Here is a 24,182-nt window from a genome sequence, read left to right as displayed (position 1 = left end):
GGACTCAACGATGACATCAATAGATTTTGGTGGTCAAAGGTCAAAGGTCAGTGGAGATGTACAGCCGCAGGGCGGTGATTCTAGTTGGTGATGCCATAAGATCTGTTAAACAGTGTGAATTGGTCGTAACATGTTGTTACATGTTGACAGTGTTTCTGTCTGTGTGTGTGTGTGTGTGTGTGTGTGTGTGTGTGTGTGTGTCAGCTCTGACAGCAGCAGCAGGAAGTGGCCGCCTGTCTGTCTGCAGACTGTTGTTGGATCAGGGAGCGGCTGTAGAACAAGGCAACAGGCGCGGCGTCACTCCGCTCGTCAGCGCTGTGAGACGAGGACACTGGCAGGTACAGAACACACACACACACACACACACACACACACACACACACACACACACACACACTCGGTGGTGCTGAGCGTCTGTCTCCGTCTCTCGTCAGGTGGTGGAGCTCTTACTGAGTCACGGGGTGGAGGTCAACACGATGGACCAGCAGGGTCGAACTGCTCTGATGACGGCAGCCTCAGAGGGACATGTGACCAGCGCCCAGCTGCTGCTGGATCATGGTAACCACCTGTGATGTCACATCATCAGTGAGTGGAGGAAGACCTCTGACCCCACGTTACGCTCCGCCCTGAGGTGAATCTCTCTTTGTTTTCCCAGGAGCGTCTCTTGAGCAGACGGACAGGGAGGGGTTAACAGCGCTGAGCTGGGCGTGTCTCAAAGGCCAGCTCCCATTGGTCAGAGAGCTGGTGGAGAGAGGAGCAGCCACGACTCACGCTGACCGCAGCGGACGCACACCTCTGGATCTGGCTGCGTTCCGCGGTGACCCTGAAGTGGTGCGTAGAACAGTCCGTCCCCGTCACAACGCAAGTGAAGGAGCTGGTGACGAGGCTCCGTCTGTTCAGGAGAGAAATCTGAAGTCAGTAAGAGATGTTAAATGTGGGCGTGTCTTCTCCTACAGGTGCAGCACCTGGTGGATCACGGTGCGTCGGTGGAGCACGTGGACTGCAGCGGGATGCGTCCTCTGGACCGGGCGGTCGGCTGCAGAAACACCTCAGCAGTCATCGCTCTGCTCAAAAAGGGAGCCAAGATTGGTACGAACACACGACTAGCATGTGTTCAAGCAGAGACACAGACAGGAAGTGATGCAAGAGAGGACACGTAGGATAGTACAACAGACGTGTAAATATACATTTTAGATTGCTGTTGAAAAAATAACGTTAGACTTGTGTTTGCCACTGGTTGTTTAAAGTGGAAGAAGAACATTTTTCCGCAAGCCAACGCTGTTTCCTCATCAGCTCCTTAATCAGGGACCATTAAGAATATAGTTTCACCACAGGTCGTTTTAGGAGAACCACCACAAGCAAACATGTTCTTTGTTTAGATTATCAAACAGACGATGGATCATAGAAACTTGTTTATGGCTGTAACGTTAGCTAGCTGAAAAGTTTTCTGACAGCTGAGTTGTAGCCATGAGAACTTCACACAGCCCACTGCAAAAATCCAAAATATCCACTTTAGTTATTGTTATTACGTCACTGCTTTTGCTAATAACTGAGCGGCTGTGATACAAACCTATTAGATGGCTGAGGGTAACGGATGCAACATGAAGCCGATGTCGTCAGGCAAGCACCGCCATTTATTGTTTAGTGTACCGACAGAAGTGAAATTACATGAACACACACAGAGATGCTTCACAGAGGAGGAGCCAGCCAGGCGGACGCAAAGGGAAGGGCGGTGAGTGGTGCCAACCATAGAACAAAGAAAACAAAGCACACTTCCTGTTCTCCTAAAATAACATCCCTCCTGATGTACAGCTGGACAAAAACCAAAACCTGCCAGGCTACACTAATGTTACCTTTCACACAAAACTCCAGTGTGTCGAAACTTTCAGAGACATATGTGGTAGATATGAGCCTTTTACCCAGATCCTGAAGCCACCCGGCCCGTTGAGTGCCTCATACTGGTTACTGTGACACACAGATGGATCCGCTGTCATTTATTAAAATACTGATAACTGACAAACAGAAATCTGAGACTGAACACAGTAATCTTCTTTACAGAGGAAATCAAACGTTTGTCAGATGTTTGCTGATATCACTGTGTGTGTGTGTGTGTGTGTGTGTAGGACCAGCGACGTGGGCCATGGCGACCTCTAAACCCGACATCCTAATGGTTCTGCTCAGTAAACTGATCCAAGAGGGAGACAGACTGTACAAGGTAACACACATGCACTCAAGAACACACACACACACACACACACACACACACACACACACACACAGCATTATTACCAATGACGTCTGGTTTCTATGTGTGTATTTGCAGCAAGGTAAAGTGAGGGAAGGAGCTCACTCCTACCAGTCGGCTCTCCAGAAGTTTCCAGGCGACGAGCTGAAGACGTTCAGACAGCTGAGAGTGTGTGTGCTGCTCAACCTGTCCCGCTGCCACCGCAAGATGAACGTCAGTCCCTTTTATTTTGAAGAGAATCTCATCTCTTCCTTCTTCGGTGTCAACACACCATCACAAACTCTTTTTATTTTCCCTGCAGGATTTTGGCCTCGCTGAGGAGTTTGCAACCAAGGCGCTGGAGCTGAAAGCAAAATCCTACGAAGCCTTTTACGCCCGAGCCCGTGCCAAACGTGGACGCAGGTAACCATGGTGACATGAGGACATGTGAGACGATACCAAAGATGCCAAACCTGTTCCCAACTCCCCCATTCTCAGCACCAAATTACAGCACAGTAAAAAATGAAAACAAAACAATAAATCCCACAAACAAACTCTTCTTTATTAAAAACATTTTTTATTATTATTAATCCCTGATAATCTGTCTCAAACACAAAGTACCAGTCTGCGTGGGTTCATGAGATTTTGGGGACGAGGAAACTGGAGTTGGTCTTTGCATTTGGCTGCTTGCCCCGCCAGCGTTCAGCATCACATCACGCTACTGTTGTTTGTATCAGAGTATAAATACGTGTGGTTGCCATCGCAAAGAACTAACAAAAGACACTGGCGTCAGGAAACAAAAAACCCTCTTCTATTTGACGAGTTGAGGCGGAGCTGTCGCCGCACCTTCACTTGTCGCCGTCTTCCTCATTGTTGTTCTTACGTGCTGGTCGCCGTTCTTTCTCTTTCTTTGGCATTAAATATCAAGAACACTGGTATGCACCTAAGGTATTGAAGAAAAACCAGTGCCGTCATGTTTTCAGAATTTTGGTATCGACTTGGTACAGAAGTATTTGTTCTAATGACTTCTCTAGAACCGAAAGTCTTAAGTATTCTGGTTAGTTTGGATCCTCAGATTCTCCCTGCATCGATTATTGCAGCACTGTCTTTATGTCATCTTCTGATATCGTAACTCTGTCTTTGCTTCTACTCTTCTTCACCATGCAGACAGTTCCATGCCGCCCTGGAGGACCTGATTGAGGCGAGCAACCTGTGCCCAACCAACCGGGAGATCCAGCGCCTGTTGTCCCGGGTCAAAGAGGAGTGTCGGCAGGCTGCACAACAACAACAAGACTCTCCCCCTCCTTCGTCACATCGTGTTCATCAACAAAACGTGGCCGTTAATGAGGCCTGGAGCAGAGACTCAGGTTGTCTGCAGGTGCAGGACAGGGAGGGGCTTACTGAGGAAGAAGAGGAAGAGGAGCAAAGGGAGGAGGGGAGTCACAGGGAAGGAGATGCTCCTCCTCCTCACTCCTCCTTCCACCCTCCACCTGTGGTTCAAAGTCTTGACACCCACGGCCGCCCTGGCGTGCCATCATCCTCCTCTCTTTCTCCCACTCACCTGTATCGTCACCTCCCCAGCCCCACCCACTCCCCGTCTTCTCCATGTCACTCTGCGCCTCCTCCTCTATCCTCCTCTTATCCCCATTTCAGCCCTCCTCCCTCCCCGATGCAGCATCAGCGACCCAGTCCAATGTCGGAAAGTATGCCTGCGTTGTCAGGGAATGGAGGTCACCACCACCACCACCACCACCACCACCACCAGAGCCAGGGAGGGCAGCAGCTCTACCACCTGTCCAATCAGAGATCCTTCCAGAAGCAGAACACTGTTCAAGGCCAGTGGCTCCAACCAGCCAAAGTCCAGGTCGTCAGAACCAGTCAGCCCAGTTCCTCGGCCCACTCCAGCATGATTTCTGCTTACTCCCAGTTTGGCCAATTGCCACAAGAACTGGCCGAGCTGGGGGAGGGCATCTGCCCGAACCCCCTCGACATCAGGCCCAGCCTGCAGGCCCAGGCTGGTCTGAGCTCTGCAGCTTCATATCCACTGAATGATGAAGACGTTGACTTGGTTTGCCAGGTAAGACCTGCACCAGCCTACGGGAGAGAGGGAGGAGGGGAGAGGGCGGGTGTAAATCGATTTGGCCAGTCCCGTCACTTCACTCGCAACCAATCCAAAGCAGCCTACTACCCCATGGAAGTTACCGAGTCGACAGTGGAACCTCCTGACAGCCTTCCACCGTTGCACGATTTCCAATACCAGTATCAGGGGGGACTACGACGCCCGCTCAGTGCCCACCCAACCTCCGCCCCGGCTCCTCCCCCCAGGCCTCTTGCCCACTCCCAGGGTATCAGTGTCCATTTCTCCACCAGCAGCGGCAGCCTTGCAGGTGGGCAGCCCGGTAATCACAGCCAAGGCTTTAGGACCTCAGCCTCTGTCCAACACATGGATTCACCTTCAGATCTGACCTCGGTTGGAGGGGTTACTGGTTACCATGACGATCTCTTTTTGATCTCCTCTCCCCAATCAGAAATATGCATGGTCGGAGGCGGGACCTATCCTGGAGAGGCCGGCCGATCATCTAGGAACACTCCTTTTATGGGCATAATCGACAGGACGGCGAGGGTTCAGCCGCAGTACCAACAACAGGCTCCATCCAGTTCAGCGTCCTGTCTCAGCCCGTCTCGCTCCTGGGCCGTCTCGTCAGTGGACACGGTTGTAACCTCACCCAGCAAAGCCCCCACCACTCAAGGAGGCTACGGTCAACCCCAGCCATCCTCCATCGCCTACCACAACCGCAGCAACAACAACGCCCACAATGACAACCAGCGCGACTACTATCCTCAGGGTGAAGGCTCGGTGCACATCGCCAGTCAGAATCCCTCCTACCTGGATGTGAAGCTGGCCCGAACGCTGCCGGTGATTCATAGCTGCTCAGACAGACCCAGTGACAGACAGACGGGCCCTACCTCTCCTGTCAAACCAAAAAGACCTTTTGTAGAGTCCAACGTATAGAGAGAGGTGTAAATGTCAAGTCAGAAATATGAGAGGAGGGTTAAAAAAGAGCGGTTAAAAAGAAACTAGTGCACTCATGTATTCCAGTAATGACTGGGACTGTGGAATAATTAGAGCCGGACTATGCTTGAAATGGACATGTATGACGTTAAGAGGGGCACGGCACAATAAATGTTCGAATAGGGGTAACAGCACACTCCCTGAAGGTCTTTAAAGTGTATGGTTTTGTGCACTTGTACACATGAAAAGTTGATGTTGAGAGAAGAACAAATCCTGCCTACGTTTTTACTTCCACGCACCTTGTCAGAGGCTACGTTGAAGTTTCTGTGCTCTTCGGAATTTTTCGGAATGTGAAGCACTTCCTTCGAAACATAGTGACTCGTTTATTGTTCAGAAAAGGTAGGGAAGAGCGGAAGTTATACATTTGATATGGAACATATTTCCTGTTTACAGGTGAGGTCTGTCTGTTAACCAACCAGAGACAAAGAAAAAAAGCAAGGACAAAGAAAATGGAGCAAAAAAACAAACAAAACTGAAGCCGAATGCTGCCAAAGTGCCAAAACCTGCACTTCCTCTGTCTGGCTCCAAGAGCGAGTCCCCATAGACCCCCATGTTAAAATGTAGGAATACACGTTTACAGCCTGGTACAGAAAACAGTTTTGGTCTCAATTGCTAATTTGAACGTTCATAACAACTGTACAGGGCTGAAGTTTTATACAACTCACCTGTTTACATTTTATTAAGGTTTAAAGTCACTCAAAATTAAGGGCGTGGCCACTTTGAGTGCCAGGCTGTCTGCCAGGCGTCACCACAGCCAATGATACCTCTTTTCCACCAAATTAGCTCTGGTTCCTAAACTGGTTCTGTCCGGGATTCTCAGAACCTTGGTGCTATCTTCCAAACCAGCCCGCAATTCCACCACCTTTGTATGGAACCATTGTAATCAAGGATGTGTCATCAACAAAGGGTGTTGCACAATGCAAAATGGAAGTTAACAGTAGTAGCAAGATGGATTGCATTGATTATTAATACTAATACTATTAATGAGACCACTGCGCACCAAGCCTTGAGCATCCTCTCTTTCCAACCTGTAGAATATGATGCGCCTACTGATGCTGTGTCATGATTTGCACTTCAGGTTGTGAGGTTTTTTGGTTCCAGCTGAGAATGACCTTTTCAGGGTTCCAAATCTGCGATGAACCAGTGCGCGATGCCAGGGATCAGCACTGTCGCCTGGCACACAATGCACCGAACCCTGATTCTGTCCCTGCGGGTGGTGGGCCCACAGCGTGCTGCTCTATGTCTTTGGGCATTGCCCAAGGCCTGGCCACGAGACGCTCGCTGGCAAGACTGATAGAATGGGATAGCAGATACAAGCAGCCAAAATGAGTTTCCTCTGTAGGGTGGCTGGGCTCAGCCTTAGAGATAGGGGGAGGAGCTCAGACATCTGGAGGGAACTTGGAGTAGAGCCGCTGCTCCTTTGCATCTAAAGGGGTCAGTTGAGGTGGTCTGGGCATCTCCCCTGTTAGAAGTGTTCCAGGCACGTCCCACGGGTAGGAGGCCCCAGGGCAGACCCAGATCATACTGGAGGGATTACATATCTCATCTGGCCTGGGAACGCCTTGGGGTCCTCCAGGAGGAGCTGGAAAGCATTTCTGGGGAGAGGGACGTCTGGGGTGCTTTGCTTGGCCTGCTGGCCCCGCAACCCAGCCCCGGATAAGTGGATGAAAATGGATGGATGGAGGGTTCTGAATCAATTTATTTTTGATTGAAATTCTCAGAGCAGTTCAAAATAGGCGCAGGAACCAGAACAGAATCCATTCCATGGCTGGAAAAGGGGTATGAGTTGGCGCCACCCTCTCTTTCACATATGGTAACTTTTGGCTCCAAAATTCAAGATGGCAACAGCTGAAAACTAAAAATTTCAAAACAAGAGTCCATGAACCACTGGGTGACGCCACGGTAGCCACGTTATTTTGTATCGTCTATGATAAGAACGAGAGTTGTAAAACATGAGACGGCTCCTGCCGTTACAAAGCACAAAGAGGAAAAGTAAGATTTGGGGAAAATCAGAAGTAAACACAAAAAAGGAGGAAGATCAGGTGGCACTCCTGCCAGGTTCACAACTCTAGACAGAGACATTAACTCAGACAAGAGAGACACAAACCCACCACTTTCACTTTCGTCTACTGCTGACGCCTTTAATGAAGATTTTCATTTTGAGTTTGAAGTGCTTACGTGATACGACTGGAAACCTGGACACGGTCACTGCAGGATCCAGACTCTAAAACCAGTCAGATGCTGGTCAGTGACCCGGTCCCAAGCCATAGTTTGAGAAACTAGTTTGATGCTGTCATTGAATAAGCACTGGCTTGCTGTATATAAAACAAAAATAAGTGATATTTATCTTTTTTAAGTTATATCTGTATTAAACTGTATGATATTGTTTCTCTTTTACCTGTATATTCCTTTTGGATTTGCCTTTATATGTTTATTTTGAGGGTTCTTCACACAAAGTGATAAAAGAGCAGAGTCAGTTCAGCTTCGCTCTGTTTTTGGGTGAACATCTTCCTGCTTGTGTATAACGGCATCGATCTTTAATGAACATTCTGTAAAAATGCCTTTCAATGTTAATGTATTTTTTTGCTTTAGGTAGTTAATCTTGTTTTTTCTATGAAGGTCTTTTGTAGCATGTGTTGTATTATGTGTGTCCTAAAAGGTCCTAATTTATGCAAACCACAAGGATCCTTACTGAGGGCCCTTTACAGTCATTGCCATGGAAAAATAGTGCTAACACTCCTCGTGAACTGGTGATCAGCTTCTCCTACTGTCTGTAACTCAATAAAAGAAATCTGACCCCTCCCCCCCAAAACAGTGATTGTCCCATCTGAACTAGGCACAGCAGAGCCGGTCAAGTTCTGCATGTTTCATAATCCTGCTGACAAACAAACTAACCAAAACCCTAACCCCCTTGGTGGAGGTAGTCAAATGCTACTTCCTGGTCACAGGAGAACTTTGCAGAAGGGTTAAAACCAAATTTTTGCCTTGTATTTTTTGAGCATCATGTTTGTAGCCTTCAAGTGCATATTTATCTGTATGTGACATTAAGAGCATTAACACAACATTAAACCACTAGGTCTATTTGCTATGTAAAGATTTTGGAGTAATGGCGTCCTGAGCAGAGAATTAAGTCATGCTACCTCTGTGTGTTGTAGTTCGAGCTTCTCTGTAGTTTGTTGTCTTAGGCTGGTCTGGATGCACATGAATATGTGTATTCCACTGGCTAGCTCATCGCCCCCGCTATGCACTGTACTCATCCGGTAGTTACTGCTCATATGTGGACACTGCTGGAACGGAGGCTTTAGCACCATTTAAGGAGTCACACCGTTAGCTGCCAGCCGCCTGCCCAGCCACTTCCATGTTGAGAACCGTGTGCAGACAATGTAGATGCTTTGAATTTTACATGCAGCCACTTTTTGGTTTCCTTTTTAAAAATTCTCATTTTAAAACAATTTTGCTGGTCACATTAAAAAGTCAGACAGGGTAGGCGTTTTCAACCGAGTCATGTAGCTTATATTAGCTTGATTAGCTAGCTACCTACAGTTCATAAAATCATCCAGTGAAAGTTCTCATTTCAGATGGCAAATGCAGTAGTTATCGGATAGAAATAAGAAACCTGCTTACTTATTTATTTGCTTTTACAAGATTATCGTCTCAAGATTTACTGGTAACATAATTCAGAAGTAACTTAGGCGTTTTAAATCGCGTAATGGTGCTAATATTAGCTTGATTAGCTTGCTAGCTACAGCTCATAAAATCAGAAAGTTCTTATTTCAGATGCTAAATGCATTAGTTTATGGATACAAATCAGAAACCTGCTTTTACGTCTTTAATCTACTTTTACAAGATTCTGGTTTCAAAACAGTTTTGCTGGGCGCAGTCAGATTTATTAGCCATTTTCAAGCTTGATTAGCATGCTAATGCAGTGATTGATGGATACAAATCAGAAACCTGTGTACTTTTCTCATCTACTTTTGCAAGATTATCATTTCAACATTTGCTGGTGACATAAATATTTAGAAGGTGTAACGGTTTGCATTTTCAGCTGACCACTGGAGCTAATATTAGCTTGATTAGCTTTTTTGCTACAGCTCATAAAATCAGCCAACGAAAGCTCTCATTTTATCAGCAAATGCAGCAGCTGTTGCATAGAAATATGAAACCTGTATTTATCAACTCCCGTCTGAAACCAGGACCCATCACTTCAAAAATCACAACATAAATTCAGTCTGTCACCCCCCCCCCCCCGTAAACTGGATATTCGCTGTGCGAGGGAGGGGGTTAGCTAACAATCACTTCAGACAGGATTCAGAGAGTGGGACTGTCATTTTTAAATGTATTTTATGCACACGAATGCCTGTTTTTTTTTTGTGTTATTTTTCTAATAATCAGCAGCTTGGATTCGGAGTTGCTGATGAAACCTCTGACCTCTCTGTCACGGTACAGTCTCTGTGACCACTGCCCTTATTTCATACTGCTCAGGAGCTTCCAGCCGTGAGAAGACGTGGTTATACCTAATTTTTGGGTTAGTTCTGAAGCCATGTTCATAGTCAGACGTTCTGGGTGTGGTATCTGATTCGGGCCAGTCAAAGTGATGAAGTACATTATTAGGAAGTTGATTGGATGTTTTTGACTGGTGTAAAATTCAAAGTGGGAACAGCTCGTCATAGTTCAGTGTTGCTTTAAATGAGCCGGATGACAGCTGTGTCGTCTGTCAATAAAACAATGTGTTGTGCTGTAAATGTGGGATGTAACCCCCGACCTGCTGAGGGGTCCCGAGCCCCGGGTTTGAAACACAGGGAATCGAGCATTAGGGAGCAGTGTGTGTGTTCCCTGTTAGTGGGTTTACTTTTTCACTGTGTGTAAGATAAGTTAATATTAAAACCCAGGACGGTCACAAGAAGAACATCATTATTAAACATTTAGAACAACATGAATGTGTCAGCTCATGTGAACGTTACAAAGAGGAATAAAGATGAATGAAAGACACGTGCACATCTATCACTTTGTCTCTTTCTCCAACTATCATACAGTATGGCGACATCATCTTTCACAGTCATGCACTAATTAGAAATCCATCTTAAAGCTGTATTATTTACTTATCTGCCACTTGGGGGCGGTGGAACTAGCTGTTAACCAAACAGTAATATACTATCACCTTATAAAGTCGCCTGTAGAATTCATTTGGAGTTGTGTCTTTGGCTAACTGACGAGAAATATCCATTCTCCTTCTAGCTTTGTTTTGGGAGTGGTGGAAGAAGTATTTGGATCCTTTACTTAAAGTTAAGATGAAATGAAAACTTACCTTTTAATCCTTTTAGATCACATCTCTCACATATGCCAAAAAAATACAAAAAATCAATGCCTTCATAGTCTTAAGTCAAACTCCAAGCCCCCAGGAACAGTGCCGAGCTTTGAAGAAAATTTGAGTAGATTTTATTTAAGCATACCAGATACTGGACACCAAGATGGCGCCTATTCAATTCAGTGGGGTTGCTCACCTGACACATACACCAAAAAAGTTTTCTAGCTTCCGGGTTTACTTCCTCGGTGTAGGAAGTGTTTCTCCCGCTGGTCCCGCCCACGAATTCCTGCTTGGCTCATAGGCTTTATATTGTGATGACATCACTGAATTTTTAAATCGCTTTTCTCGAACTTGAGGAAAATGTTACATGTTTAAAATTACCATGGCTCAAAAACTCAAAGAGTCATAATTGACCTAGTTTGAAGTTGTTGGTGTCCTGTCGACAGTTTTACAGATGTCTCTTATAGTGATCTATGTGGAAAATGCTTTCTGGGGACGGGATTTTTTTCACCGCAGTACCGCAAGTGGCCACTGGGAAAAATTTGCTGCAAGGGCGAGTGGCTCTCCTGGAGGCTTGCAGATTTTACGTAGTGGCCAAATGTGGAGTTACGTCCCAAAGACTTTCCCCCATAGCCTTACATTGTGAAAGAGACGTTTGTAAATCAGTTGATTTTGTTTTTTGTTTTTTTTTGCGTGACGACCCCACGAAATGCCTAGTTTCACTAATGGGATTTAATCCGTTCAGTCCAATAACTTTTCTAAGTCTTGAAGAACCCTGGGATTAAATAATTTTATCCCCATTCAAGATGGGATGACGGTTTATTGTAGGTCGATGTCGATATAGTTATGCCCTGGTGTCCTCGTCAAAAAGCCACTGAATTTTTTCAATGGATTTTGGATTTTTGCAGAAAATAAGCTCTGTAGCAAACAAACATTTATGATACTGTTGGGAATCCAATAATAGGCGTCACACGGAGGCACCAGATTGTAGGGAATCTATTGGTATTATAAAAGCGGGGATACTATTTGTTGAAAATCTATAACAATACTTTGTGTCATGTGGGGACACCAAAATGTGATCTAGGCCCCAGTGCTGTGTTTTACATGGCGGCACCATTAGTTAAGCCTTAACACAGGCCTGACCTCGTAATAGATCTCCAATTAAAGTATCAAATTGGCTATCTGAAATAATAAATACTTATTAATTATGACGATTATGTTAAATTATGTGACTTAATTTACATTAAATCAGCTCGTGGGGCACCATTCCCAAGAAGGGAAAAGTGATAGCCAGTTAAGATATCAGTCTCAAAAAGTTCACTAAACTATTAGTTTGGAATTTTGATTAATAATTGAAATAATAACCATAACCAAATTTAATAGTAAAGCCTGAAGGATTTCTGAGTTCTTGACACAGCAGAGGTTGACTATTCATTTACTCTTGTGCAACATTAAACAGACAGCTGTTATGATTCCAAAAATATATTTATTCATAAAGTAAGCAAAGCAAAACACACAAATTCTAACTAACTATATACAAGCAAGCATGTGTGTGTGTGTGTGTGTGTGTGTGTGTGTGTGTGTGTGTGTGTGGGTGGGCGAGAGAGAGAGAGAGAGAGAGAAAGACAAAGGCAGGTGTGGTAATCAAAGGGCCACATGGCCTACAAAACAAAATGGCTGACAACAAAGAGCTACAAGATGGCCAAATCAAAGCTGGCTTCAGGTCGGGAGAGGTGTTTGTCTGACCGTGTGGTCAGAACAAAGACAAAGGAGAAGAAGCGGGACTCTGTTGAAAGCAAATTTGCAAATGAGTCTATGAGAATATGATTTGAGTTGCAAAAGGTGTCTGGGTTAGTGCAGAGGATGTTTAGTTGCATGCAAGACGTTGTCTGTGAACAGCATTGGCAAACTAACATCACTTAGCTTTGGTGAAGCCAACTAATCAATGACCTGACTGCAAACAATCACAACAATAACTCAATGACAGCATTAAATCACATACAACAAGTCAAACAGTCTTGCTTACTCTGTAAAGCTGTGATGAAGCAATGCCCAGTTGTTACATTACCAATCCTTGCTTGGTTGGTTTGAGGTGTGCTGCTTTTGTTAGCCGGCAGAGGAAGGCTGGAAAGAACTGTGGTTCCAGGTGCAGTCTTTGTTGTGTCCTTGTTAAGAAGGTGCAGATCTGAGGAAGCCGGTCGCTCGGGGCTCATGCAGAGTTAGACGCTGGGGTGCTAACTCAACTTGGCTCTCCTTGTTGCTGGAAAGTTAGTTGCAAACCTTGTGTTTGTGCACTAACTTTCTGGTGTCAGGTTATGGCCCTGCTGTGGGCATGCAGGTCATGGTCTAGAAGAAAGAGAGTCTGTGAGCAATTGACCCCCCTTTGATGGTTCGGGGGCAAGGAGCAAGGGTCTGAGCTGGTCAGAGCCCAGAAGGAAGGAGGATGGCTGTGTGAGAGAACAGAAACTTCTCTTACAGTTTCCTGGTGACATCACAGGAGTGTAAAAATGACAACTCAGTTCCAGGTTTTAAGGCTCATACCTGCACCTCTCTATGGGCCCCACAATGTGAAAGATTCTGGTAATTTCATACTGCAGAAACTGGGCTTTTTTGGCTTCATGTGCCACTTTTATTTATTTAGCGAATGCAAATTTCTCAAGCCAAGCAGTAGCCTCTTGATCTATACTGTGGAGGGAGACTAGACCTCCTTTTAGTCTTTGGAGAGGGCAGGCTTCAATAATATGCTCCATGGTTTGCTGCTCTCCACAAGCACACAGTGGGCTCAAGCTGCTCCCCCATCTGTGGAGGCTGGCCAAGCACGGACCTTGACCAGTCCTATATCTGTTCAAGGTGGACCACTGTCTCCTTGGGAGGCTGGTGCCAGTTAGATAGGACAGGGAGCCAGGGGAGCGGTGTTGAACGAATAGTTCCAGTTATGATTCGCATAGTGGAGTTAGGTTGGGTGTCTATGTGGTGTGTGTGGGGTGCCCTGGACCACACAGGGGCACAGTATTCTGCTGCATAATATGACAGGGCCAGAGCTGAGGTGAGCAGTGTGGGGGCTGCTGCGCCCCATTTTGCACCTGCAAGTTTGCAGAGGAGGCTGTTTCTGGATTTCACCTTTGCTGCCGCTGAGCAACTTTCATAGGAATGAACGCGGTCCTGCATCTAACATTGTATCCAGGTCTCCAAATATATCCATGTCAAAATCCAATCATTTTTAGATGTTGTGTGTTATAAAACAAAGCTTTGAGTTTAGGCAGGTAACTGTATTTGTCTTTCAGAGTGGTGATCTTAATCTATTTCCAAAAGTGTCAAAAAAGTCACCACGGAAATAAATATTTATTAGTTGAACTCTGTGTGTCTGTCTTCCAAATCAGAATGTGATTATTAGAATCTGCAGTTCATATTTATGAACCTGTGTGGAGCGTTAGAGTGATGTCACTGTGAAACACTTTTTTTCTGCTTGTTTTTTTTTTTTTTTTTTTCAAAACTTTATTGTACAGAAGGCTCTGCTGGGACTTCTGGTGACGTGTCAGACATCAGTGTAATTTCTACAGTTATTTACCACAAACCACCAATCTGTTGTTACAGTCAAAAAACTGTAGTTCGCACTGCATCATGGGTAATGTGGCTGTTTAATAAAATGGAGACTTCAGGGTAAATCCAGTAGGTGGCGGTAATACAGCTTTGCGGGTGCCTACCGCCATTAGAAACCAGAGAAGAAGAGCGGAAGAACAACATGTGAATGCGGAAGTGTTGGTATGTGTGCAGCTCTCAGCATGGCGACAGGTTAACTCCAGATGAACACATGAACACATGATGAGTCTGTGTCTGTCATGATGTTTTAATGTTCACAGAAACACGCGGTGGTTTTAAATGACCGTGTGATGTGACGGAGCCGGAAGAGACGTCACGAAGCAGCAGCTAGCATCAGTGCTAGCAGCTAGCAGAGGAAGGTAAAGTTTATGTTGTCTTAGTTTGACCACAGAAATAAATCAGATATTAATATGTGTTAGCTTCATTTAAATCTGTCTCAACGTTGCCTTTTAGAGTTGTCTAACTTTTACATCTTAATAACTCAAAGGTTGCTGAAGTCACCTGGTTGGTTTAAACATGGAGTTAAATAAAGCTCAGTGAACTTTAACCTGCTCTGCAGCAGTAGCAACAGCACAGTGTGAAAATACTCTGTTACAGGTTAAACTACTGAATTAAACATATTATTTAAAGGCCTAATGTGCAGAATATAAAGGGATATATTGGCAGAAATAGAATGTAAAATGCACAACTATGTCTTTAGGTTAAAATCACCTGAAAATATAAACCACTGTGTTTTCATTACCTTAAAATGAACTGCTAATTACATAGTGATGATGCAACAGTGAGAGATTTATATGGTACAGCAACCTAAACAAATATCAGTTTCATGGTATCACAGAATTATTATCATTATCAGTCAGAATGACCCTTAAAGAAAACAGAAAGGTTATTGTTGGTTGAACACACGTTTTATTAATAAAAACTGAACCTTGAAACATTTTGTTAATGAAGTTTGTGTAAAAATAACTCAAAGGAGAGATTCTCCGTCAATCTGCATATTTTTAGATAAGCAAATGTACATGGTATGATAACCATCAATTTAAATATCACAGCACTACACAGCAGGGATGAGGAAATATATAATAATAATTTAGATTATATTAATAATAAATACTAATATTGCAGAAACAAATTAAACATTTGGTAGCTTACTCTAATAATAAAATCAGTTTCTTTTCAATCAATCAATCAATCAATCAATCAATCAATCAATCAATTTTATTTATANGAGAGAGAGATGCAGGTAATGACAGTAGCTTACAACAACATTATTGAAAGTAATAGCTAGAAACATTTTGCTGCACTGAAAATGATGAAAGTTAGAAACTGTATCTTATTATATAAAACAGATGTTGACACAGTTTGCCTTCAGAGACATAATTTAAAACATAACCTATAATTGAATTAAATGTTTATTTCAACCAAATCAGAGCTGGTGATTGTTGAAACAGTGGAAAAACGAACTAAGGCTGATTTTGTGTCTGTGGGCTTTAAATAAAGTGTAATATATGATAAATATTCATCAGGTGTAAACAGGAAGTGGGCGCCATACTGTTTCCTTTGTTGAGAAAATGGAAGCTGAAAAAATTCTGTTGAAAACAGCAAAACTATGATCAAATATAAACCAAGATTCTGCTGCTGCGTTTCATATTTCTCAGCCCAGATGTCTGTAGTAACATCGTTTGTTTCTGACTGGCCGCCGTGTAGTTTCCTGTGTCACAAAAGCAAATGCAACAGTCCCTTTTTTCTGTTTTCTCTCATCATGTGGGACCAGTTTAAAAAGTGCAAACAAAATGCATGATTTTGGGCATTATGAAAATAAAACTAGAATAAAAACAGTGGTAAGAGTTTGATCTGTCAGAAAAATCCACGCTTAGTTTTGAACATAATGAGAGAGACAAACCTGAACGCCTTTCCTCTGAGTGCTTCACTGCTTGTCCTCTTGTGTCGTTGTTCTGCAGCAGCCATGGCCGAGGCCGGAGCCCACCTGACCTCCTCCGCTGCCAACGAGCAGCCGTCCATCTTTGAGGTCCTGGCTCAGGAGTCTCTGATGGAGGCGGTCCGACCGGCGCTGAGACACGCTGTCAAGGTGAGCGAGGGTTCACCTTCATTCGGATACTAATTCTGACCAAACTTGGCACAAATGTCTGACAGGATAAAATGATGAAACACTGAGTTCAGGGAAAACTAACTGAAGAGAGTTGTGACTCTTGAACACAAATAGAAGCGTCTGCTGTCTACATGCTCGTCAGCAGCTGTCAGCGTCCGTGTTGAAATATGAACAGACCATCTGTAGGGTCACACTGTTCATGATAAAAACAGACTGATGTATGACTCTGTGGTTCGTCTTCAAAATGCGTTTTATCATATTTCTGCCTCGACTGACACTTTAAAGTTAGAGCAGACACCACTACATGAAGAAGAAAGTATCTGATCCTCAGCACCATCGCTGGGTTTTAACTTTTCTTGTTTCTGATAAAAAAAAAAATTTCATTCGATGAATATATGCACAGCGGAGCAACATGCACACTTTTCATGTGTTGATGCAGCTTATGGAGAAATTAGTAGTGTTTGTGTTGGTGTAATGAATCTGATAGAAACGCCACAGAATCGTCACAGAAAACTGAGCTGGGCTGAACAGAGACGGAGGTCGTCATGTGATTCATCGTTCGGCCCTGATTGTTGCTCTACAAATAAACTTCAGCCCTGTTTCTTAAGGCCCTGACACACCAAGCCTATGGTCGGCCGTCGACCAAAGTCGGGCCATCGGTGAGCGTCTGTTGGCCTAGTTTTTGCGGTGTGTCCCGCACTGTCGGCACTTCGGCGTCAGCGGCTTTTCGGCCGATTGAGCATGTTGAATCGGCGGCGGAGCTTGTTGGTGAGAGAGATCACTCTGATTGGCTGTTCAGGTTTTATTTCCTCGCCCCTGTAGTGAGTGAATCTGCCTGTAGTGAAACCGGGGCTAACCGGTGCTTCCTCCTCAGGCTCCACTTCACTCAGCTGCCCCACAGACCCGCTGCTTCTTCACACTTTAACCTGAATAACAAACCGGAGCTAGCTGGGAGCGGCTAGCGGAGCGTTAGCCGCAGCATGACCGGAGGGAAGCACAGCCAGTTAGCCTCCGCTAGTCTCTGAGCTAGCCCCGGCTCTCCGTTTGGATCCAACCGGAGCACCGAGCCCTGGTTTGTTATTCAGGTTAAAGTGGGAAGAAGCAGCGGGTTTATCGGGCAGCTGAGTGAAGTGGAGCCTGCGGAGGAAACACCGGGACCGTCTGGATGTAATAGTCCGTGGAGGTGCTGCGGTGCTCGGCTGCACAGATAGGAAACCCCTCGGCTGACAGGATGTACCACTCTCTCACTCCGCTCTCTCTCACGCAGGCGCAGAACGTACGTGCTACTTGGCCGTCGGATGTAGTCCGTGTAGTGTGTTCAAATGCAACTGACACAGGGCGATGTGAGGCGACGTAGACGACGCAACAGTTGGCTTTCGTCGCCACTAGTTCTTTGATGTCGGTTTGGTGTGTCCACACCTTAACTCCTCTCGTGTTTGTGACTCATTCCAGGTTCTGGCAGAGTCCAGCCCGTCCCGCTTCGGCTTCCTGTGGCGACGCTTTGATGAGCTCTACCTGGTGCTGGACCTCCTCCTCCAAAACCACTTCCTGTCTCACTGCAGCGCCTCCTTCTCTGAGAACTTTTACGGCCTGAAGAGAGTTTCAGGAAGGCGAGTACTTCCCGATCGCCTGGGGTTGGACAGGAAGTCACAGTGGCGCTCTCTTCTTCTTCTGTGCCTGGCGCCGTACCTGCGGGCCAAGCTGGAGGCGACGCTGGCGCGGCAGAGGGACGAGGAGGACTTCTCCATCCGGCTGGCGCAGAGCCGGGGCCAGAGGCTGTACCGGGCAGCCGTGGCTGCATACCCGTACGTCAGCTCCGCCTGGCAGGTCTGGGTCTTCTGCCAGCAGCTTTTCTTTATCTTTGGAGTCGCCAGGACCCATAATCCTCTGCTGTGGCTGGCCAGGGTCAAACTGGCACGACTTAACATTCAAGATATCAGAGACATGGAGCTGAAGACCAGGACACTCGGACGCCCGGCGGAGGGGAGGTACGTCTCAGATTTAACTAGGGCTGGGCGGTATACCGGTTTGTACCGAAAACCGGTATTTATTTTCGTTATGATATGAATTTTTCATATACCGCAATACGGGTGAATAGCCCAAACAACGTCCGGAACGTGCGCGGCGGGAAAGTGTTTCAGCGGGGACCCATTTCACCGCTGCACACCACAGGCACCCTTGAGCGGGTGCAAGTTTAGAGGCGAGAATGGCTGCCGGAGAGAGTCCTGAAAGCAAAGCAACTGTACACGATGACCCAGAAGAACTCATACCAAAAAGAGCAGTGTTTCCCCTATATGCAACTAGCAGCGGCGCACCGCCGTTTACAATTCTCCTCTGCCCTCTGTATCGCGCACGGCTGAGTTTCGCCCCGATGCGCACACACCTACACCCACAGACAAAGCGCGCACACACAGGTGAGCACACTAGAGCACAGCTCGGGACGCATTTTCCTGACCGAAGACGACCCGTCCCGAATCCGAGACAGTTACGGCCGGGCTCCACCGGGCACGTCAGCGGCGCGACACGTCTGCAGCGCGAGTCTCGTAGCAGCTCGCCCCCGTTAATCAGCGGCTCCACCGGCAACGGGAGCGGCGCAACAACCCCCGTCTGTCGCGGCTCTTCTATTTTTGTCGCGCTACGCTCCCCTACGCGACCCTCCAGCAGGTAAAAACTACATGAAATAGTGTGCTAAACGAGCACAATGTGTTTTTAAATGAATGAACCATTATCAGAGGTGATATGTGATGATTTTTTTCATGCATTTACCCATGTTTATCCGTGACATTGTGTAAATGTCGGTGGCGGACTTTTGAAAGCGAGTAGATGACAAACAGTACAGTAAACTTGTAGATAACTCAAATATATGTAATAACTTAGGTGGAAAATGCTTTAACATTTCATGCAGCCTACATGCAGCCTCTCGGCTCGGCAAATGGTAAACAATCCCGCTGGCTTCTCTACGTGTCGCTTCCATACGCAGTCAGTGGAGCCCAGATGAATGGAGCGGAACGTGTGTTGCGTTCAGGCGTTGTCAGGTAAATAACAAATTCCGGCACTTGAATAGGCCATAGCACAAAACAGCAGCATGTCAAGTTGGATGAACCTGAGCAAAATACCATGAAATACCGTGAAACCGATATGATTTTTCTTAAAACCGTGATATGAAAATTTTGTCATACCGCCCAGCCCTAGATTTAACACACTCAGTGTTCTCACCTTCTCCAATCATCTGTCTTTGAAAGGACAGTTCACCTGTTTTACCTGTTTGTCAGTCAGATAGTTTTGGTGAGAGTCGTCAAGTGTTGGAGATATCGTCCGTAGAGACGTCTGCCTTCTCTCCGGTGTAATGGGACCAGATGTCACTCAGCTTGTGGTGCTCAAAGCGCCAAAAAAATCCATTTGAAAAACTCAACATCAATGTCTCTTTGCAGAAATAATGACCCGTTAACTCAAGATAATCCACAGACCGTGTTGTGAGCAGTTTCATGTAGGAACTACTTTCTTTCCACCAAACTACACCCGCAAACTGTATCACTGCGCAGAAGGAAGGGTTTGCTCATGAACAAGATGCTTGTGACAGCATGAGCTGTAAACATTAATGGCGTCCTCCTTGGCTGAGCTGTAATGTTAGCTAGCTTAGTGACGCTAGGTGAGCTAGCAGTAGATGCACTCTTCCTTCTGCACTGTGCAGTGTTAATTTTGGCAGCCATTTTGGATTTTGAACGTATCTGTCTGAGTTATGAAATGATTCTGTTCCTCTGTCTCTTCCTCGTCTCAGCCGCATTGTCTTCACTGAGTCTTGGTCAAACGTCTCTAAAGACTCTGACGGAGGAGAAAAACAGACAATCGAACTTGCTCAAAATTTTTAATGACGGACAAAAGTTTCAGACTCAGTGTGCGGACATGACACAAAGGGAGGTCTTATTTATCTTTAGACATGCAACAGTTTTGGACCAAAAAAAAAAAATGGACTCAGTTTGCAAATGCCTTAAGTCTTAAGACAAACAATACTTCTAAGTTTTAGTCATATTTTATTTATTTTATCCTCCATAGTTTTAGTCAGCTTTTAGCTATTCCTTACAGTCAACATGTTTTTATGCCTCCGTGCCGGCGATAGTCCACTGAAACTTACATTTCATCAAACTTTTTAATATCAAGATCTATTTTTTACTTGTCAACATCCAGTCTTCGTAACACTGAAAAAAGTTGTTAATGGCATAATGGCAAGGCTTAACTATACAGACCAGTGAGCAGTGATAACTAACATGTCTTTGGGGTCATCGGGTGGGAACCTCCTTTCACCATTGTTTCATCTAGTTGGTCCCACGACACCTCCAGGAGGCTAGACAGTGATCTCTGGCGTCCCAGAGACACTCCCCTAATGCCAGGTCTCACTGCTCCCGCACCAACCCAATAACCTCCTTTACCTTACTTACACATGGCTTTCTCAGCCCAAACAGCACTTCCACCTTCAACCAAACCCAGGCTCTGTACATGCGAGCTCCAGGTAGAGACAGTGCTGATACTACCTTTCCTAGCACATTCACCACACTCTATTTCACACGCTATATAGCATGATCATAGTTTTTATCAACAACATTAACACTGGCGTGATGATACACAAGGGAATAGTTCCTATGTGAAACAGCTCACAACAAGGTCTGTGGATTACTGGAAGGAGACGTATTTCTGATTTTGGGTGGACTGTCCCTTTAAAGCTCACAGACAGCAACGGTGTTTTTCTTCTGACTTAAAATTCTTGTAACAGAAACCCTCGAGGTGAAACAAAGACAAGTTTAGGTGAAGAATATGTGTAGTAAGTGTTCTTCCCAGTGTCAGACAAAGAACTTAAATCCATCACCCATAATGCATTGTGCTTCTGTTTGCAGCCTGGTGCAGAGAGCGTGGTGGCTGATGTCACAAGCAGCGCGTGGCGTGGCCATGTCCCTCTCCACCTCCCTGTCACTGGGTGTCTTCTTTCTCCAGTTCCTGGAGTGGTGGTACTCCTCAGACAACCAGAGCACCGTGAAGGCCCTCACCTCCCTGCCTGCTCCTCCGCCCCCCCTCCACCTGCGGCAGGAGCAGGACTTTTCATCCAGCTCAGCCAATCACAGCAAAGAAACTCAGCTCGACTCTGACAGCAGGAACTGTCCGCTGTGCCAGAAGCTTCACACAAATGCCACGGTACTGTCCACCTCCGGCTTTGTCTTCTGTTACCGCTGCATCTACATGTACGTCAAAGCCAACCGCCGCTGCCCCGTCACCGGCTACCCCTCCGAGCCGCAACACCTCATCAAGATCTACTCACCTGAGAGCTAGAGCACGCCACCGAGCCACGTGTTCAGACTTCCTGTTCGGCTACAGACTCTGTTAGGAAGAAAGAAGGACCTGCGGTGATTCCTGCTGATTTCAGATGTGATGCTGGAATTCTCTCTGAGCTCACGTCACATTTAATATTGAAAAGTTAATTCTGAAATTGTTTCCTTGGAGGTACCGAACTGCAGAAACTGTACAGTCGTCTGTTTGCAGCGAGGTAGAGGCAACAAACTGAGCAGCTGAGGCGGCTGGCGGCAGGCTGCTGATTGGATAGTTGGAGTTTGGTCCCTCTGAATGTGATGAACTGATGCACATGATTTTTTTTGATTCCAGTGTCTGACTGAGGACATTTAACTTTGACTACTTTGATTAAAAAATAAATAAATTGTGGTTTCAACTAATTATTTGACTTATTGATGATTGATTCCATTATTTCCCTAGTTAATCTTTTGGTTCATAAACTTTTGACGACATGCTATACTATGACGTTTTCTTTTTTTAATTTGGCGACATAATATACTATGACGTTTTTCATGAAAATTTTGTCGACATGCTACTATGACTTTTTTTTTTAATTTGTCGACATGCTATACTATGACGTTTTTTATAAAAAATTTGGCAACATGCTATACTATGACGTTTTTCATGAAAATTTTGGCGACATACTACTATGACTTTTTTTTTTAATTTGGCGACATGCTATACTTTGACACTTTTCATGAAAATTTTGGCGACATGCTATACTTTGACGTTTTAGATGAAAATTTTTCACAAAAACCGTCATAGTATACTATGACGGTTTTTGTGAAAAATTTGGCGACATACTATGACGTTTTTTTTTTTAAATTGGCGACATGCTATACTATGACGGTTTTTTTTTAAATTTGGCGACATAATATACTATGACGTTTTTCATGAAAATTTTGTCAACATGCTATACTATGACGTTTTTTATAAAAAATTTGGCGACATGCTATACTATGACGGTTTTTGTGAAAAATTTGGCGACATACTATACTATGATGTTTTTTATGAAAAATTTGGCAACATAATAATAATAATACATTTTATTTAAAAAGCGCTTTTCAAAGTTCTCAAAGTCACTTTACAGAGACAGTTCAAACACATCAAATAAAACAACAATTTTCAGCAAAGACATCGAAGACAAAGAGGAATAGTAATGGGAGTGAAAAAACAAGTAAATAAGTAAATGAATAAAAGTAGCTAAACATTAAAAGCAGAACGGAACAGGTGAGTTTTGAGTAGTGATTTGAATGATGGGAGGTCAGTGCAGTCATGGATGTGTTTTGGGAGGGAGTTCCAGAGGGTGGGGGCAGCAACAGAGAAGGCTCTGTCCCCCCAGGTTCTGTGCTTGGTCTTGGGGACGGTGAGAAGGTTGGCATTGGAAGAGCGGAGGCTGCAGGAAGGGGTGTAAGGGTGGAGCAGGTCTGTGAGGTAAGAGGGGGCCTGGTTGTGGAGAGCTTTATGGGTGAGTAGGAGGAGTTTGAAGTGGATGCGTTGTGAAACAGGGAGCCAGTGGAGGTTCTGACGGACAGGGGTGATGTGGTCGTGGGAGCGGGTGCTGTACTATGACGTGTTTTATAAAAAATTTGGCGACATGCTAGACTATCACTTGTTTGTCAAAAATTTAGGCGACATGCTATACTATGACGTTTTTTTGTGAAAAATTTGGAGACATGCTATACTATGACATTTTTTTTTTTGGCGACATACTATACTATGACGTTTTTTATAAAAAATTTGGCGACATACTATACTTTGACGTTTTTTATAAAAAAAACTTTGGCGACATATTATACTATGACTTTTTTTAGTGAAAATTTTGACGACATACTATATTATGACGTTTTTCATGAAAAATTTGGCAACATGCTATACTATGACGTTTTTCATGAAAATTTTGGCGACATACTATAGTATGACGTTTTTCTTTTTTTAATTTAGCGACATGCTATACTATGAAATTTTTTATGAAAAATTTGGCGACATGCTATACTATGACGGTTTTTGTGAAAAACTTGGCGACATACTATACTATGAAGTTTTTTTTTATTTGGCGACATGCTATACTATGACGTTTTTCATGAAAATTTTGGCGACATACCATACCATGACGTTTTTTTTGTGAAAAATTTGGAGACATACTATACTATGACGGGTTTTTTTTGGCGACATGCTATACTATGACGTTTTTCATGAAAATTTAGGCGACACACTATACTATGACGTTTTTTGTGAAAAATTTGGAGACATGCTATACTATAACATTTTTTTTTTTTGGCGAAATGCTATACTATGACGTTATTTATAAAAATTTTGGTGACATGCTATACTATGTTTTTCATGAAAATTTTGTCGACATGCTATACTATGACTTTTTTTTTTTTAATTTGGTAACATGCTATACTATGACGTTTTTCATAAAAATTTTGGCGACATACTATACTATGACGTTTTTTTTTTTTAATTTGGCGACATGCTATACTATTAAGTTTTTCATGAAAATTTTGTCGACATACTATACTATGACGTT

At 44.6% G+C, this 24,182-nt stretch overlaps 2 protein-coding genes across 7 annotated transcripts in view; both read left to right on the top strand.

Annotated features, from left to right (window-relative positions):
* Positions 1–10,277, top strand: part of tanc2a (tetratricopeptide repeat, ankyrin repeat and coiled-coil containing 2a) — a 49,499-nt gene extending 39,222 nt beyond the window's left edge. For all 4 annotated transcript variants that reach the window (XM_050068405.1, XM_050068407.1, XM_050068404.1 and 1 more), the window contains 8 exons: positions 205–338; positions 435–558; positions 656–831; positions 957–1,089; positions 2,124–2,215; positions 2,324–2,458; positions 2,547–2,647; positions 3,392–10,277. In XM_050068405.1, coding sequence (XP_049924362.1) covers positions 205–338; positions 435–558; positions 656–831; positions 957–1,089; positions 2,124–2,215; positions 2,324–2,458; positions 2,547–2,647; positions 3,392–5,237 — 2,741 coding nt within the window. In that variant the 3' untranslated portion in view covers positions 5,238–10,277. The remainder of the gene's footprint in view (positions 1–204; positions 339–434; positions 559–655; positions 832–956; positions 1,090–2,123; positions 2,216–2,323; positions 2,459–2,546; positions 2,648–3,391) is intronic.
* Positions 10,278–14,324: 4,047 nt separating this feature from the next.
* pex12 (peroxisomal biogenesis factor 12) lies at positions 14,325–22,029 on the top strand. 3 transcript variants are annotated; one of them, XM_050068438.1, is made up of 5 exons: positions 14,325–14,364; positions 14,463–14,561; positions 16,164–16,291; positions 17,765–18,300; positions 21,202–22,029. In XM_050068438.1, the coding sequence occupies exons 3-5, from the start codon at positions 16,169–16,171 to the stop codon at positions 21,629–21,631; spliced, it is 1,089 nt and encodes a 362-aa protein (XP_049924395.1). In that variant the 5' UTR covers positions 14,325–14,364; positions 14,463–14,561; positions 16,164–16,168; the 3' UTR covers positions 21,632–22,029. The 3 variants fall into 3 exon arrangements, with proteins under 3 accessions (XP_049924395.1, XP_049924396.1, XP_049924394.1); XM_050068439.1 differs by having other exon boundaries at positions 14,326–14,561; positions 16,167–16,291; XM_050068437.1 differs by having other exon boundaries at positions 14,326–14,561.
* The last annotated feature ends 2,153 nt before the right edge of the window (positions 22,030–24,182 follow it).

Source organism: Epinephelus moara, chromosome 18, assembly GCF_006386435.1.
Source record: "Epinephelus moara isolate mb chromosome 18, YSFRI_EMoa_1.0, whole genome shotgun sequence".
Classification (NCBI taxonomy): domain Eukaryota; kingdom Metazoa; phylum Chordata; class Actinopteri; order Perciformes; family Serranidae; genus Epinephelus; species Epinephelus moara.
The sequence above is the reverse complement of the archived record's forward strand: the minus strand, read 5'-3'. Positions and strand labels throughout refer to the sequence as shown.